This window comes from Trichoderma breve, chromosome 1 (assembly GCF_028502605.1).
Source record: "Trichoderma breve strain T069 chromosome 1, whole genome shotgun sequence".
NCBI classification, from domain to species: Eukaryota; Fungi; Ascomycota; class Sordariomycetes; order Hypocreales; family Hypocreaceae; genus Trichoderma; species Trichoderma breve.
Window position 1 is genome coordinate 4,841,608 of NC_079232.1, and position 17,017 is coordinate 4,858,624.

The 17,017-nt window shown below is 49.9% G+C and overlaps 2 protein-coding genes across 2 annotated transcripts; one reads left to right on the plus strand and one right to left on the minus strand.

Moving 5' to 3' along the window:
* Nucleotides 1–215: 215 nt before the first annotated feature.
* Nucleotides 216–1,728, minus strand: T069G_01445 (uncharacterized protein; the record flags this gene model as incomplete). The annotated part of the gene is made up of 3 exons (XM_056168655.1): nt 216–550; nt 599–1,528; nt 1,644–1,728. 3 exons carry the CDS (start codon nt 1,726–1,728, stop codon nt 216–218), a joined length of 1,350 nt encoding a protein of 449 aa, XP_056033971.1.
* Nucleotides 1,729–10,995: 9,267 nt separating this feature from the next.
* Nucleotides 10,996–13,247, plus strand: T069G_01446 (NDT80 / phoG like DNA-binding family domain-containing protein; the record flags this gene model as incomplete). Its single annotated transcript, XM_056168656.1, has 3 exons — nt 10,996–11,000; nt 11,497–11,682; nt 11,774–13,247. The coding sequence occupies 3 exons, from the start codon at nt 10,996–10,998 to the stop codon at nt 13,245–13,247; spliced, it is 1,665 nt and encodes a 554-aa protein (XP_056033972.1).
* Between the last annotated feature and the right edge of the window lie 3,770 nt (nt 13,248–17,017).

Below are 17,017 nucleotides of genomic sequence, written 5' to 3' on the forward strand. Positions count from 1 at the left end.
TGGATGTGACTGGCTTTTTCAAGAAAAGATCAATACTGCCACAGCGATATTCTCAAAAAGCCAATGCCCATCCGTTCAGCATTTGAGATTCGCTCCGTTGATCAACTGCATAATGCAATCTTACTAGCTCAACATGGTAGAGATGAAAATATTAATCATATTGCGGAAAATATGCTAGATTTATATCTAATACATGCCATGTTCCAACTTTATGTTCAAGGATCTATCCTGTTCCTTTCCACCGTGATGATCCTGCCCTTTCCCCCACGTGCAGCTCTGATATATCTCTCTACCATAGTCGCAACGTCTATAGCCTCACGGTAAGCAATCAACTCTGACGGAAGAGCATCTTCTCCAGGAGTCCACCCTGTGTATATTCGAAGCAGCGTCACTTTTCCCCACGATCCGACCCAATCCACGAAATCATGTTCTGAATGCAACATCAGGGCTTTGAACCATGGTGCGCATCCTGTGAGATCGAGAAACTCGAGTGCGTAGAGGTTTCTGCTGAGCATCCTTAGTACCAGCAGCGCTTCGCTCCAGTCATGATCTATAGAGTGGGAATAGTAATTCGTCCCTCCGTATGCTATATTCTGGCCCTGCGGTGTAGTAACCGTGGAGAGGCGAGCTCTTGGAGTAAGAGATGGGTCAGGCCAGTAGGCAAGACTCAAATGAGTGATGGTAGTAAGCTTTGATGACAGAGCCAGTAGCTGTCTCCACGATGCTTCTGAGGCCAACTGAGGGTCGAGAGCGAGTGACAGATGTGTGAGATTGGGTAACAATACTCGTGGAGGACTGGGAATGATCTCGCTCTCGTCCCAAGACTCCTGAGGCTCACTGGAATCCTCCTGCTTCTTTGACGGATACAGAAGCTCGGAAACTTCCTTGAGCGTTAGGGAACGGCCTAAGGAGCCCGACAAATCCAAGTAATTTACCTCAGCATTGACAGAGGTATGGTATTCAGAGATGTCATCGCCTTCTGCCTCCTCCAGAGATTCTGGAGAGGGAAGGAGTATTAGTTTGAGGTCTTGAACCGATAGACCATCTGGGCTTGCAATGCCGACCCATCGAATGAGGGCAGCTTTCAGATGTGCAGGGACATCGTACAAATAGTACTGATTAAACACGCGGTGAAGGTCCCAGTCAGCAGCAATTTTTCTGAGAATGATGTCGATGAGACTTCGCGGAGCTGGCAGATACGTGCCCGGCAAAGTCGAATCAGCGAGGCCACACCGGTTCACGGTCGATGAGCCGGATGCCTGGCTTTGGAGATGCGTAGCACCGCTGCTGGAAGCAACCCAGCTTCGTGGGGGAGGAGGCCCAGCTGGGAGGCGGCGGCCATTGTTGTCAAGCCTCTGCCTGTGCTGCCGTCTGGGTGCGGGGGTTGGAGTGTCTGGGATCTGCAGTATCTCCCTGAGGGCTGGCGGCACAGATGGTGTGACTGTGGGCAATTGCCGCGGAACTGATGAATCTAGAGAGGCGTGCCGCAAGCTGGCCAGCAGCTCGTTGACGCTCCTGGGAGTCTTGCCTGTTCGGAACGATCGATGGTCAGCTTCAGCTCCCGCCAACAGCACCCGCGAGCGAGGCGGCAAGGAATAAGGCGACCAAACCACCTGGGGGAGGCCACATGAGATGAGACTCACCAGCTGCGTTGGACGAAGACCCGGGCGCCGGAGAGGCCGTCGGGGCTGGCTTGAATGGCTTGAGATGCTGCCTTTTCTTAGGCATGCCAGTGCAGGGAAGCAAAATAAACGTGCCTTGTGTTACCGGAAGCTTGCAGGAACCAAGTCGCGAGTTGCGAACCGCTCATATACTTGGTACCAACGGTTTGATGACTCGACTCCAGGCATCCCAGTTCAAAATGACTCCCAAAGGCATGTTTGCAACTTGAAAAGCCCCGCCGGCCGAAGCCTGAGGAGCCACAAGACGGACACTAGGCCCGCTTTGATCAAGAGTCATTGGCTTTCAATCCTTTGAAATTGGCCCCATGCAATCCGCCACCTCCATACTAACAATAGCATCTCGTCTCGTCTTATACGGACGGCCCTCTGAAGGGTGGGAAAAAAAGCACCGCCCAGCGTCGCAATCATTCTCGTCTCCCTCTGCGGGCTTAGCCGGCCGTTTGTTGTATTCCATAAGCAAGCTTCGGCTGCCTGCATGCGCCACCACAGGTCTAGAAGTCCAACAGAAATCCGTCGTGAGTGGTTGTGTCATCTTGGGGCCGTGCCTCATACCCCTGCAACTCGCTGTGGTGGTGTACAAGCAAGTGACCTTACTGACTCGGCTATTACATGTGCTTTCTACGACAGAACAATGTGTTGATTTTTCTATCGACTCAAGCCGGGATAGCCCTTACGAACGCGCGTAGAATGCTCGAGGATAAGTGGCCTTTTTCATCTTAGAATTCACTTGGAGCTGCAGCGGACGACTTCCAGTCAGAGTTGCTCTCCGTCTCAGCTCCCTGCCCCCTACCCAGTTCTCTCCCGAGTTTGAACCCAAACTGAGCATGTTTCCTCCATATTCAGCAGAAAACCAGTATCTATCTATGTGGCAATCACATGTTGTTTCAATAACAAGGAAAGCGGGTGTGCATTGGAGATACCAGCGCGTCTTGGCTTCTCTCATGGCTCCGCCAGCATGTTATCAGTCTCTTCCATCCGATGCAGATTAGGCCTATAGGCTGCTGTTACCAACACTGCTCCTGGTTTTTGTTTACTCCCTGTATAATGAATCAACCAGATTATGTCCATTGTGAATTTCTGTGTACCACTACGACTGTTAAATATGCAGTTGGCGCTATCTACGCACTCCATCGGCCCTTTAACTTCGGAAAGCCGTCAAAAGGGAATCTGAGACTGTCCGATTTTGCAACGGGTTCAGCTCCATCGGATACTGGATCCTCTCAAAACAATTAAGCCCCCAAACCGTCCAACGGACTGCTGCCGCACCTACGCGTCGTTCCGTAGATTGGGCTGTTTGAGTGAGTGCTACAGAGTTGCTTGGGCCCTGGAGATAGCGTATGCCTTCCGCTGAAGTGGCGTGAGATAGTTGGACGCCTTATATGAATCCACTTATGTTCGAATGAGTATCCATGTACAAGTTTATGGCCATATCATATTGATAACTCGTTGATACGTCCACCCGCAGAGTCTTCATGACGATATTTTTGATAATAATCAGGTTATCAGGGCCCTCCTCTTCCGCCCTTTTAGCCACCACTCTCTACCTCATTTCTCGTCATCATCTTTTCGAATTTCCTTGCTGGACATCGAAAAAGTACAGTTTAGCCATTAGTCTAAGGTCAAGAACGTAATTGAGCTTGCCCGTGTGTTACCATCCTGCTCCTAATGCCCAGCATTGTAGGGTGGAGTATGGGGCAAACCTAGGGAGGAGAGGCATATGCTGATGGACCTCTGCTGCGGTAAATAGCAGCTATCCCCATTTCTACCGGATAGAATAGTGGTCATTGTAATACTTGCCTCATCGGCTACGTGGAGCCACAAGACTAGGTAGCCCGATGCGGAAACGCGAAGCGAGAAAGCATGAATATCAGGAGATAGTCAAAGAGCCTGAGTGACGTGAAGGGCTCTAGAAGTATCCTAGCCGCCAAACGACGTTTCAGCATATGAGAATGACCAAAAATCCCATGTGGCAGTATATACGGAGAAGTGGATCGGCATAGCCGATAGCATTGAGCCTTTGAGACCTAGATAGTAATAGCTAGGTGGCCCTCGAAGAGCCTCTCATTTTAAGGCATCCGCATCCATACAGAGTTGCCACCAACATACCCGATGCCTCCTGGTAAATTCCATGCAGCTTAGATATTGGTCAACAAAGTTGCCTTGGCTGAACTTCTGCCTGGGTGTATATGTAAGAAAGGGGTAATTTTGCGGTTATATGACAGCGATGTACGACATACCACGAAAGTATAGCGGCCTGGAATTGCGCCAAGGATTGGGAAAAGAGAGAGAAAGGAAAAAAGGAAGCGAGGACGCTGCAGCTCGGGATTCTGATCCCTTTCAGCCAATCATGAGGGAACGACTGCTTTGACGTGAGAGGAGGAGATGAAACCAGTTATCGGAGCATACTTACGATACCATGGTAGCTGATACGGGAGCTAGGTGTTGTTTGTAATACAGCAGTATCATGAATGAGATAACATATCTAGAGACGGGGACAGCTTCATGTTATTATCCTTGGAAGAATAAAATAGTAACTATAGATACTAATATGCACTGTCAGAGAATTCAAAGAACAATTTTGAGGATCCATAGCTGCATTTGAAATTCTCCCTTGTTAACAAAGTAATGTGATCTCCCACTGTATAGACAAGCTGGAACACATCTTCGTTCATAATGGCTAGCAAACGACGAACACTCATCTGTAGCTTGGATGGGAGACGGAACTTTCAAAGCAAATCCTTGTCTATAGCAAATACTCGTACTTTGCTATACGTGCGAGTATCAGCAAGCCCAAACAACAGGATCCACTGTCACCATGACCTTGCTAGGCAAATATAGCATCTGATTTTCCAAATCCAGTGAACATTTAGATCTCTAATTCAACTTTGGAGAAATCATGTCACTTGCCGCGAAATAAGTAACTCGAAGTAGCCAAGTAGGGTCATTGGGGGGAGGGGGTGTAAAAAAAAAGGAGAGAAAGTCAGTTATAGTAGCCTATGCCCTCAAAACACGTTGCCGGCCTTGGCCACATCGTTTTAGGGGGCTGCTTCACATCATGTGCGTAGCCGGAAGGGAGGGATAGCGGCGAAGACAGCACTCCCGATCTATATTGGCGCTGACGTAGCAGCCAACACGAGTATCGAGCGCGAGGCATTGCGTCAGTTTCGACAGCGAGGCAGACAGACGTAGGTTTTGGGATATGGCCGAACATACGGCCTTAAAGCAGCAGCCCTCCATCACATGGCCCCTTTGCTGACTGCGGGCTATCGGAGAGATGCCTCCCTTCGCTAGCCTTCGCTAGCCTTGACTCGACTCGCCTCGCCCCAACTTGACGATACCAAATGCAGCTCGACATTGGCCTGCACTCGAAGCCGAGGAACGGAGCAAAAATGAGGCAGTGGCAGAGGGTAGAGACAGCAAGAGGCCGAGGCCAGATCGACGTAAGAGACTGCGTGTGCATGCGTCAGCTTGTCTCTGATACACACCATTGTGCGTAGTCCGGAGCGCATCCGGGTGACTGGAGAGAAGGAATCTAGTTGGTGGCACAAATGTTAGGACCAAGGTAATACGACAAGGTGTCTCACTTGCAGTCAGCAGAGCAGAGCAGCATTGGCCATGAATCTGATCGGTGTCGCAGGCTGGGCGAGGAACGTTGATAGCGTCGGCCGACGAGTTTGTGTGTACGACCACGGGAGTATGAAGTATGGGTGATGGCATTGTTAGCTCCCCTCCTCTGATGAGGTCGCGTTGGGTGACTGGGGATTGGGGCGTGAAGCTATCTCCAGCTTCCTATTGCCTGCTCCTCATTCAGGGGAGTGGATTGAGCAGTAGCAGCAGCTGCCCATGGATGCAGGCAAATCGCGTGGTTGTATGAAGCCCGAGATGCGAGCTCAATTCGCTTCCATCTACGTTGGGATTCTTGGTTGGTTCTGGTGTAGCACAGTTGTAGATGGTGGTTGAGTTGGAGATTTGGATAGGAGCACACATCTTGGTACACGTTTCCTTGTATCTGCATTGGTGCAAAGGCCTGTGCTGAGGTAAAAACCCGTGCTTCTGCTATACCTAATGGACAATACCACCCTATACGTGATAGGGAGAAAAGAGTACGAATGTGGTACCTCAAGCTCCATCACAGATCAATGGCGTTGCGGTGTAGCTGGCTGCACGCATTGATTATCATCTGGTACCACCAGGTGCCTGGCCAATCTCGGTGAACGCCTGGTATCATCCACACAACCTTGGCGATTTACCATGATCAACGAACCGCCCCTCTTCTCCAGATACTAAACCCCCGTAATTCAACCCTGTAGGCTCCATAGGTGCTGCAAACAAGCTTGCAGGCGCTAGATGCCCCCTAGCTCAAGAGGATCCGGCCCCGTTGCCAGGAGCATTACAGGGCGACCTACAGGCGGCAAGGGCCCATAGCTTGCGGCTCCATGGAGACGGAAATTACTCAGAAGAGCAACTGAGCAAACGCGCAGCGGCCAATAAGTGGCCAGGAAGTAACGACGCATGTCCGATACTTTGACCCTCCACTCCAACCGGTCAGGACAGAACTCCATCTCCAAAGCCTTCATCCCGTCTGCAAAACAAGGTCCTCCGCTTCCCGGGTACTTGGGGCGCGCTATGCACCTCTGGCCTCTGCCTCCGAGTCCTTGCTAGCCCTCTAGGCGCTCTCGCATCGCCCCCCTGCTCACCGGTTGCAAGCACGATACGGCACTCTAGACGTGATGGAGACAAACGTGAGGCAATGAGCGAATCAGCGTGTCGAGGAGCTTGAAGCATGCAAGCATTCGTTGCGGCAGCATCAGCCAGCCGCCGCTAAGTCCGAGCGTGAGACAAACGTCCTCGACAGCTGAGGCCTGACGACCCTCACAAGTCCCATTGCCGCCTACTAGATGGCTTTCCCGGACCTGGCCTGACCCTGGCTGGGCCTCTTCGGATGGCCGACGAGGATGAGGACGAGAACTGCAAAGACATGGGGACCTGGGATTGAACTTGGCCCACGCCGACTCTCCCGTGTTGGCCTCTAGCCTGCGATGCAGCGATAGCACCAGCACCAGCACTAGCATCAAGGCAGACACAGATGCAAGGAGTTGAGGCAGCCATCGCCTCACCCGACTGGCGACAATGCTGAAGCTCAGTGGCCCCCAATCTTTGTGTCACGCCGTGCCATTTCTGCCTTTGACTTAGACGGCCAAAGGGGTAACACGAAAAATGCAAAACATTCTCTGGCGCTACGTATTGCGTTGTTCTTGAAACTCATGGCACACAAGCTGTTCACTTCATATTCCATGCTCAGGGCTGGCTCCTCCTGTTCGTATCGGGATTGAGAAATGCGGAATCACAGTTACGATTTGTCACCTCGTACAGAGATCTATCTGATCTCTTTCTTTGTTACCTGCCTCGGTTTGGCCGCCCTGTCATAACACTGGGGGTTGGAAACCCTGCTGGGCACTACCATGAAGGCATTTGATTCCATCTAATCCTCACTTTCCTGGCAAGCCTATTTGGTCAATTACCTCGTCAAACAGCTTGTTCCTGTAAACCGGCGTGAATTCTCAGCAACGGGCCGATCCGACCTGGCTCTAAACGCCTCCTCCTCCTTGGCAATTTCGACAACTTCGTTAATTGTTTGCTTTTACAGGCCGACATTACGGTATCGTGGGGCCTTTTGTTCTCAACTAAGCGCACCGCCTGTCCTTTAACGCCCCTCCAGGGGATTAATGATGTGTATAGGACGCAGTGGCTTTGTTCCAAGAGTCGTTGCCGCCCTTGTCTACTGGAAAGTTACACAGGCAAATAGTGCCTGCGTGGCTCCCTAAACATTCCCATTGGAGAGCCTCCTGGACTGCGGCCCAGGGCCTTGCTTGCCTCTTCATCTATTCCTCCGTTCTCGGATCGGCTGATCAGAGACGGCAAAATCCACCTTGCTCGGGTAGATGGTCTCGCCATTGGCTCCTATCATCAATCCGTTGCCCTGGAGCGTACTAAAAACAGATGCGCCAAGGGCAAGCTGGGTGTTCTCTTCGAGTTTGTAGCTGGGTCACGATTTACAGGCTAAGAACTGCAGTTAGTTGACATCACCATCACGGTTCTTCTTCTTCTTCTTTTTGCTTTGCCTCCAAAGTGTGTCAGATTATGTGCCGCCTACCGGGAGCTAACAAATTGCCCATGAACCTGGAGGAGGGATAAAACTTGAGCGCCCAAAACTCGCATGCCGACAACATTATCTTGATAACCATGGTTATCCAGGCTGTGATACCCCTTTGTGAAAAACCAAGCACATCTACTCAAGTCGAGACGCAAGTCCAGGCTCAAAGCCACGTTGCTTTGAGACGGCAGACCCTTTGTTCATCTGCCGCTTTATAGGCGGGTGGACCACTCGACTACGTGGCACAATACGAATAAAGGGACAATGACTTAATTATAAAGTCCTAATCATCCAAAAACTCGCAGTACGCCACAACTGTGGCATCATTACTGAGAGAAGATACGCTCACCTAGAGCCGTATCGTGGGGGCATTGTTGCATCTTGAGCTTGGCTGATACTCTGGATCTTACTGGCTACACGTTGATCTGGTTCTCCTCTTTCAACGCATTTTCCATCGTATGCACTTACCCGTCCCTTTCTTGGCAACGACCCCCCGGTCAAGGATCTCCTGCTCAACCAGAGGCCCGCGCGACAGCACATTGGAGGCGGAGACATGGCGTCTGGATGCTTGCATGCTTAGTTCCTCGGAAGGGGGGAGGGGTGTGCGCGAACAACTCAGCAGGCGGTTATCCCATGTGAATTGAGGCAAGAAGAAAACAAACTTGACGACCCTTGACGCAATGGCGCCCAGCTGGAGGGTATCGTTAGTCCTGCTAATCAAGACCGACCATCTATTCTCAGGCCATGGAAGCGAGCTGCTTGGATTTCCGGGATTGTGTAGCACGCAACCCATTACTCCATGACCTGACCGCAAATGAGGTTGATGGCCAAGTTATGCTCACTGTAGTAGGAGCGGGTCGCTTCCCCGGTTCCGCGGCGAAATTCGGAGTCTCTGTTTGGCTGGGGTCGCGAGGTGCTTGCAACTGCTTAAACATTACCCTCTGACTCCTGCGGCTTCTTGCTTCCTCCTGTAACGGGGAAACCCTTTAGCTTCACTCTGCCGGTGGGCTCCTTCAACGGCATACCTCCTACGAGAGCCAGTTATATGCATATCATGATCCACACAGCCTGTACATCCACGATTTGCCTCGACCGAACCAGGTTAATACTTTGATATATGCCTTGAGTATTGAGGGGAGAGGGGGAAGAAAGTACGTGCTCGAGCTCCCTGCACACCATTCCAGGTTGAGTCCTTTCGACCCTGTCTGTCTCGGCAGCCACACGATAGACATCTGCTCTGAGCTCCACAGCCTAACCAACTCGGACTCTCTCTTCGAGCCTTTCCGAGCTTTGTTTATTAAAAGCCTCGATGACGCTCATCTCCTTCTCTCCTTCTTCTCCTTCATCTTGTGGCCTTCTTCTGCTACTCATTTCAGGCTCATCTCCCACACATACCGGATTTCATTGAAACACTTGTAGCCAAGTCCATCTTAACTAGATCGGATGTTGTGATCTCTGCTGTTCACCATCATTCACAGTCCTTGAGCAAGCCTGCGCCAGTATTGTCACTTTGCATACTATACCTTCGGCACGAAAAGAGTCCACTTACTCTTCAACAACATTCGCTACGAGCTCAATACACTCATTCCGCGTACAAACCAAGAAAGCCTGTTGGAAGTGAGTCCTTACTGTTTTCACTTCTTCTACCGGCAATACAATCATCTTGATCGACCAGTCTTAAGGCGCACAGCATAACACCAACTCGATGGAACCTTTTTCCTCGTCTATCAACTGACATTACCCTCTCTCTAAATGCATTGAGCTATGGAAGGGAGTCAAGGGGCACGACTTAGAAGCAAAAAAGCTAATCAGCATAGCAGTTTTCTTTCGAGTTGTCCTTTGCACAACTTCTTTTTCTGCCTCTTGTCGCCTTCTATACTGCATTTACAGCAGGTAAGAGACCCCAATACTTTTAGTCTCAGAGTTTCTATTGAAACTATAAGACTCTGATGCTGCTGATGCCCATTCTCCTCTTGTGACGACATTGGAAAGCTGACGGATCCATAATCGAGACAGATATAAGCTAAAGGATCAAGAATCTGATTCTCCCCGACGACATACATGAAGGATCGAGATTAAATCATCCCATCGACAACCCCGATTTCATACCCACTTCTAGTTAGCGGCAGCAGCTCTCAAGGAGATCAGGCTACCGCTGATTCACTTGCGCCTCATCTACGGCTTTCAGATTCCTACAGCCTTTCCAGCCTAATTTTGATCTTGGTCACGGCCATCTTTTTCCACCGGAGATTTTAACGTATGCATTCTCAGCAGCAGAAGGTACTCCGTTCTCTTGCCCTTCCTCTCCCTCCCCTTTTCTTTGCCAATCCATGAACAACAAGTCGCCGTGGCAAACTTGCAAAGCCAAAGTTCAGCAGTAAGCGGCTTGTTATTCTTGAGACGGCAACTGAAATGGACGTTCTATCTTCAGCGTATGTGAGCCAAGGTAGCAGTTTATTTCACAATGAGGTACGTTCTCATGGATATGAGGTTCTTTTGTTATATATTCCTCTATCAGAATCGTTGTCATTTCACGCATTTGCCACGCCGCCTTTCGCGCGTCCTTCAATATCCGCTCTCACTTGTAGCAAGATCTTGCTATGGGCGATTTCGGCACCATATGCACACGACATAGGCCAGATGCAGACTCCCCCTCCCTCTTCAGACTGGTGTTTGTGTAACCAGCCCCCAGTCCACCCACCCCCCAGCACTGCCTGGCGTGCTTCTTCCGATGTGTGCCATTTACAGCCATTGCATGACTTCTGGGTACTGCACTGAGACTGAGAAGTATCTCAATGTACCTATGCTGTACCTGGCGCCTCAGAGCTGTGTTACCAACGCGCACCCCCTGCGGTCAAATCCAATCTTGTCTCCAGTGCCAAGAGCAGCCTACTAATGTATTGTCTCTAATCTCCTTAGGCCCCTACGCAATAGCCATTGTCAAGGATGCTTTGCTTGTGGCTGATTGGAATACAGCATAACATTCAGAAACAGCTTCAAAGCCTGGCCTTGATCCCCGCATCGTACCTCAACATGCAAATATATATACTTATGCTAGAATCTGATGCTAATGCCTTCTGCTACTCTTAGGATTACGACTCTTCGCCACCACCTTGCGCGGAGCTTGACTATCTCGACATACATTCACAGCCGGGCGAAATGAGGTGAGTTCTGTCCATCACACCAACTTTGTTGATCGTCTTCTCGTTGGCACACCCAACCCAATCTGCCCCGTCAGGGAACTGCTGCCCATCCGGAAAATTTTCTGCCCTCACTTAATCTACCTGTAATGAGACCCAGAAGCTTCTACTTGGGCAGTGGAGGTTGCCCCAGGGACTTGTACAAGGCCCTCTGCCGCTGGCCGCTACATGGACTCGTGCATTGGCTCTGTGCTACCATCTATGCTGGCAGGTATAACCAAACCTCTTGTCTTTGGTTGTACTCGGGCACCTGGCCTCTGAATGGGCCTTCTCTCTCTCTTGCGTCGTTTTTCTTATTCTTTGTTTCTATTTTTAATATTTTCTCTCATTTCTCTTCACCGAGAGTCTTTATCCTCCGACTGTATACAAAAACAGCATCCTCTTCATCTTGTCCTTCACTCTCTTCTTCTTTTCTTTCAGCTCTTCCCGTATTCACAGGCTCTCTAACTAGAGCTCTTAGGTACACCCAGGAAGCAAATACGTCGGCTCTAGCAATAGAGCCCTCGCAACCCCCTGCGCTTCTGAATCTCTACCACCCTACAGGACTTGGAGCAACGACGCAATACCCTCAAGATAGCACTGCGTTCTACCAGCCGGTGTCTCAAGTATTCCCAGGTTTGGATATCAGGTCTCGACTGAATTCCAAGTAAGTTACTCCAGCGAAGCTCCAACGATAGAGCTGCACCGGTATATGCACGTAGAATTTTTTTTTTTTAACACTGATGCAGTTACAACAGCACCGGGCCCTCAACTGGCATGGCGCAGGCTCACCATCAGCAGCACCGCACCACTGGACTGCCGCATTTGACAGGGCAAGTAAGCGCCAGAGAGCAATACTCTGCTGCCACGCCCTCATTTCGGAGGGCTTCGGAGCACCCTGTCAGGTCGCCGTCCTTTCCGGGGGTGCCTCTGCGCCGCCTGCCATTGTCGCCAACCCCAAGCCCACTTACCTCCTATGTTACTCCGGCCGGGAGGATGGAAGCTGGCCAGTTTCAAAACAGACCCTCCGCAACAGCCGTGCCTCCGCTCATGTCTGTCCAGACATCTGGCTCCCTCCAATATGAGAACGGGACGCAAATCAAGATTGATATTACGGGCACAGTTGACAAGGGCTTCTTTCTGGCCGAGGGCGAATGGACTTGCTATCGGCGCAACTACATGACCTGCGCCTGCTCCTATTCGCTGCATCCGCATTACCCCAATACTGCAGTCCATTTCATCCCCCCAGGATCGACCCAAGCCTACCAAGTCTTTGGGCTGTACATGTCAATATCTGCCGTCGTGGCGGACAATGACCAGCAGAACATTGAGCTGGTCCAGCATACCCCAAAGAGAGACAAGGGACCAACGTCCAAGCCGGAGAAGGTCCAGCTGGCCCCCAAAAACTCTGTCCCGTCGCATCATGGTATATACAACGACCCCACGAGCGCATCCGGTGCTAGGGCAATGTATCAAGATGGCTACGGCGGACAGGGAGCTGTTCAGCCTGCAACTGAGCATACGTTTGAGCGTATCCAGTTCAAACAGGCCACTCAAAACAATGGCAAACGGAGGGCTGCTCAGCAGTATTACCATCTCATGGTGGAGCTATGGGCAGATCTTGGCTCGTCGTTTAGCTCGCAGTCTTCCGACAAGTATTTCAAGATTGCGTTTAGAAAATCCGAGAAGATGATTGTCCGTGGTCGATCCCCCGGCCATTATCAGAACGAAAAGAGGCGAAGCCACAGTGGTGGCCCTGGGGGTTCTTCTGGGACGATGGGAGGATACGGATCATTGACAAACATTGGAGAATTTTCCTCTCACTCCGGTATCATTGGCGGAAACAGCACATATGGGAATTCTTATGACTCAAGAGGATCGGTATATGGGACGCCCAGAAGTCATGATGTTCCTTCTGAAGCGACCATACCTTCTGAAGATGATAAGGTAATGGCAAATACCAAGGGATACTTGTACTATCCCGGGCCAATGTACGACAACTCCCACTCAAGACCCATGGAGATGTTTGGCACCCGCAACGACCAGGAGACTTCGCCATCGCAATCGTCAACCGACACCAAAGTAAAAAGCGAGTACGATGTCACTCCTCGCGTCTTTCACCCACCGCTGACAGAGAATCGTCGCCACCCTGGGCCGTTTGAGGGCAAATCTACTTCGGGGGGCTATTACCCGACCATCCTATCATCCCCAACCACAAGTCTGACTTTGTGATGAATAGGATTGCGTGCTAAGAGTCCGAAAACAGTGTTATAGCTCCGGGTTCATTCTGCGCGAATGCGAAAAATAGACGCCTCAAATGAAGAGAGTGAAAGATCGAATCTCGGATCCGGGAGCATACGGGAACGAAACTTGTGCAATGGAAGAGCCAAAATCAGGCAACAAAAAGCGATATTGACTTGGGATATGGGGCTGGGATATGGAATTGGAATACGGACTCGGAATATGGGATAAATGGGAGTTCACTGGAACTATACGTGACTGGGCAAGCCGCAGGGCTCATGTCGATAGCAGCACGCTGCGGCATTCCAGGACACACATGAATGCTACGGCCACTTGGGAAAAGAAATCATTTTTGCTTGGAAATAGAGTCGTCGTCCTTTAATTCCTCGCTGCTGGATAACTCATGAGGTTGGCCTCATGAGCTGGATCAACCACACCAACGCTTTTGGAACAGCAGGACTGGGAACGACAATGATGCGGGATTTGGATTTCATAATGTGCCTTCTTCGAGATTGGATTTATTCTTCTTCTTATTATTATTTACGGTTTTGCTTTTGCCCATGTAATTTGTTAATCAAGGTCATTCTGTTTTTCTACTGGTTTTTTGACTATTGCCCCTTTCTTGCTCTGCTTCATGTTGACTTCTTTTCTTATTATTTGCATAGCGATACTTATTACTTGACTTCACCTATTGTTTCTTTTCCGTCGGCTGTTGGGCTTCGCTTGTCATTCCGCACACTGTCATTTTCATTAGCAGGGAGGCTTCTGCGTGGTTAGCCGAGGCCGCCGTTTGCTGTAAGATCCTGCATACTTTCGTCACACCGGGTACCGGGGTCTCCTTGATGCGTGGCGTTGGCGCAAAACGAAATCAACAATGGGAGGGGGGCCATGCATGCATCAAGTGGCCAGGGTTTTGCATTGGCCGAAGCAAGACTCCATACTTTTTTTGTGCGACCATCACCAGTATGCGCTTTCTCTTATTATCTCGCATTGCTCGCGTTCACAGGGTCTTTCTTTATTTTATGAAATGCAACACAATTACAATCTCTATTGTGCTTGGCGGATGATCATTCAGGGACTGGACCACAATATTGCGATTTACCCCTCTTAGAGGGTGTTTTTGCGGCTGACTTTTATCTTCTGTAGTGTTTTTTATCTTCGTTGCGATTTTGCTTGCTCTTTACTTTATGGTCAGCAAGAATGGTGCTCTCAGTGTTCTAATGAAGCAGTTCTACGGGACAACGAAAGTAGAGAGGGTGGGAGTATGTGGGAGTATGATGTATTACTCAATGCAAGCATGCAGGTGAAGACTTAAACAACTAAGCGCGAGACTAGTTTCGTGACTCTCATCAAATTGACACGCTATCGATGCGAGTCCAAAGCATGGCGTCTGCCGCCTGTCCATCAGCCGAAGCCGCAAGCGAGTGACAATGGCACTACGGTCAAAGAGCCGCAGGCTTTTTGAGTCCTAGCCGGATGCAGATGCACTGTGACGACGCTGGCGCAGAGACGATATATTGAGGGCCTCCCATAATGTTACTCCTCGGATCCGCGAGTTGTGTGCACGCGTGATGTTGTTTTCCATACTCTATCGAAGACGGAGGCTCCCCGAACTGTGCTGTATTGTTTTCCGGTGGGCTGATGCTACTATACCCTTGTTCAACTACTCGTTCCGGGTCATATACTGCAGTTCCGAGCATGCTTCATCTGCGGAGCTCATTATAGGGTGGGCTTTGGAACCGCATTTATATCCTATTGGAAAAGAACATTGTAATCAACAAGTTGCTACTAGACAGGCAAAGCTGCTAGTTCTATAACGTGGCGTTGTGGTTCTAGGCACATACAATAATCGCCTCCACGGGTAAAATTTCTATTCGGAGACTTTTATACAAAATGGATTGGCATCTCGGTAACATAATGTTTCTGCTGAATGCAGGGATCGAAAGATTTTAGGATTCAGCCTGCTAGTACCGATTATGCATGCCTGTGCTCTTGGCGTTTGCTATATAGAACAGCTAAGTACTAGTATAGACCCTGCAGCTGAGAAAAAAGGCAAACAGCCATCCCGCTTGGCATACCCTGTATTTTGATTAAGATGTTGTCTCATTAACGGAGACACTCGGTGATACCTTTGCTTCATGAAGCGCTTCTGCCTTGAAGCGTTTGCGGAAGACTGAACAACTCACTTCGCCTTTGCCCTATCCAGCTAGTTGTACGCCCCCAGTCGAGTTTAATAACCCTGCAATCATTGAAGCATCTCTTGCATTCTTTCTGTTGCTTGGACGTTTCGCCGGTGTGCTGGTGTGCTGATGTGCTGTATTGGCCTAGACATTGGGCCTCGGGCTGAGCAACTTTCGGAAAATGCTGCTTAGACGCCCAAATCGTTACAGGTAGGAGGTGTAACTTGGCCATATCTGGTCTTCCACAGCACATATTGAAACGAGTGGCTTTATTATTACCCGCTCAGCTATATGATGGTGGCTTTCCATATGGGAAATTGTAAATGACCAACATGCATGAGGAAATTAATTATTTCGTCTATGAGACGACGTCATATTTGGGAGACACGTCGGTATTCGGCTCATCTTACAACGAGAAGGAAATATCTTCTAAAGATTTTTTCCTATTGATATGAAGAGATATCATACAATGAGATCCGTCAAGCAGAGTACTGCCAAGCGCGCCGTGTGAAGCATAGAACTGGGTCGTAGTTCGGATGAACTCGAGTAACACGGAGCTGTTTTTAACGGCGCTACACAGCATTTCCCGTCCCTGGACCCATAACCCGGCCGGTCCGTCCCATCTTAACATCCGGGAAACCTGGTGAACACTGAGCAGATTGTGGCAACAGAGGAAAGAGGGCACAGACAAAACGCTACGGCAGGTGGCTACTAAGTCAGGGCTCAGACAAGGGGTGTGTGAAGCTGAAGAGACGGGTTTATGGCGTGGATATGCTGTGTTGAGCATGGAGCTTCTGCTGTGCTTGTCGAGATAGCAATCCATGGATATTTGGCGTAACATCTGTTTAGCTCTCCCGAATGCCGATGCGAGCTGTTGCGATTTTCCAGCTCGATCGGTGTTACCAAAAGATGCTCATGCCTGCTAGACAGAATATGTACAAAATAAACATTCCTTACACTGTGATTTGCTTCTCCGATGAAAGAAATGGAGGCGAGAGAAAACGTCTCACGCAAAGTACCAAGCGGCATGTGATTTGAGCCAAGATGTATATTTTGTTCTTCTTGCCGCACGCCCCCCCTTTTTGTGAAATCCAGGTTCTTGGAAGAGAGAGCCCCCACGCCCACACTGATGGCGTGCCGGTATCCATGTCGATGTATGTCATGGCCGCACGCCCTAGGTAGGAGACAACAACGACAACAGAGACGTAAAATAGTGGCTTCAATGTCGTGACAAGTTTTGTTCATGATTCTCAGGGAGGAAACAAAAGATACCGACGCACGCACGCCCAGCCAACGCAAACGCACACTCACACTCACACACAATTATAACACCTACACCACGCATGTACTCGTATGTTCTAGGCGGACCCATGATGGAGCCTACATACCTATACAAAGTACTACCCATGGGTTCGCCGCCAAACCGGGGTGCCCGAGACCAATCTGGGGGATTTTTGGATCAGAGGATCCGGGAGGATCAGAGGCTCGGAGACGGGCCAACTACAACAGCCATGACAACGACAACCGAACTGTCGCAAAAGCCTTGCGTGTTCTTACATTTTTAAACGAGCGTCAATGAGT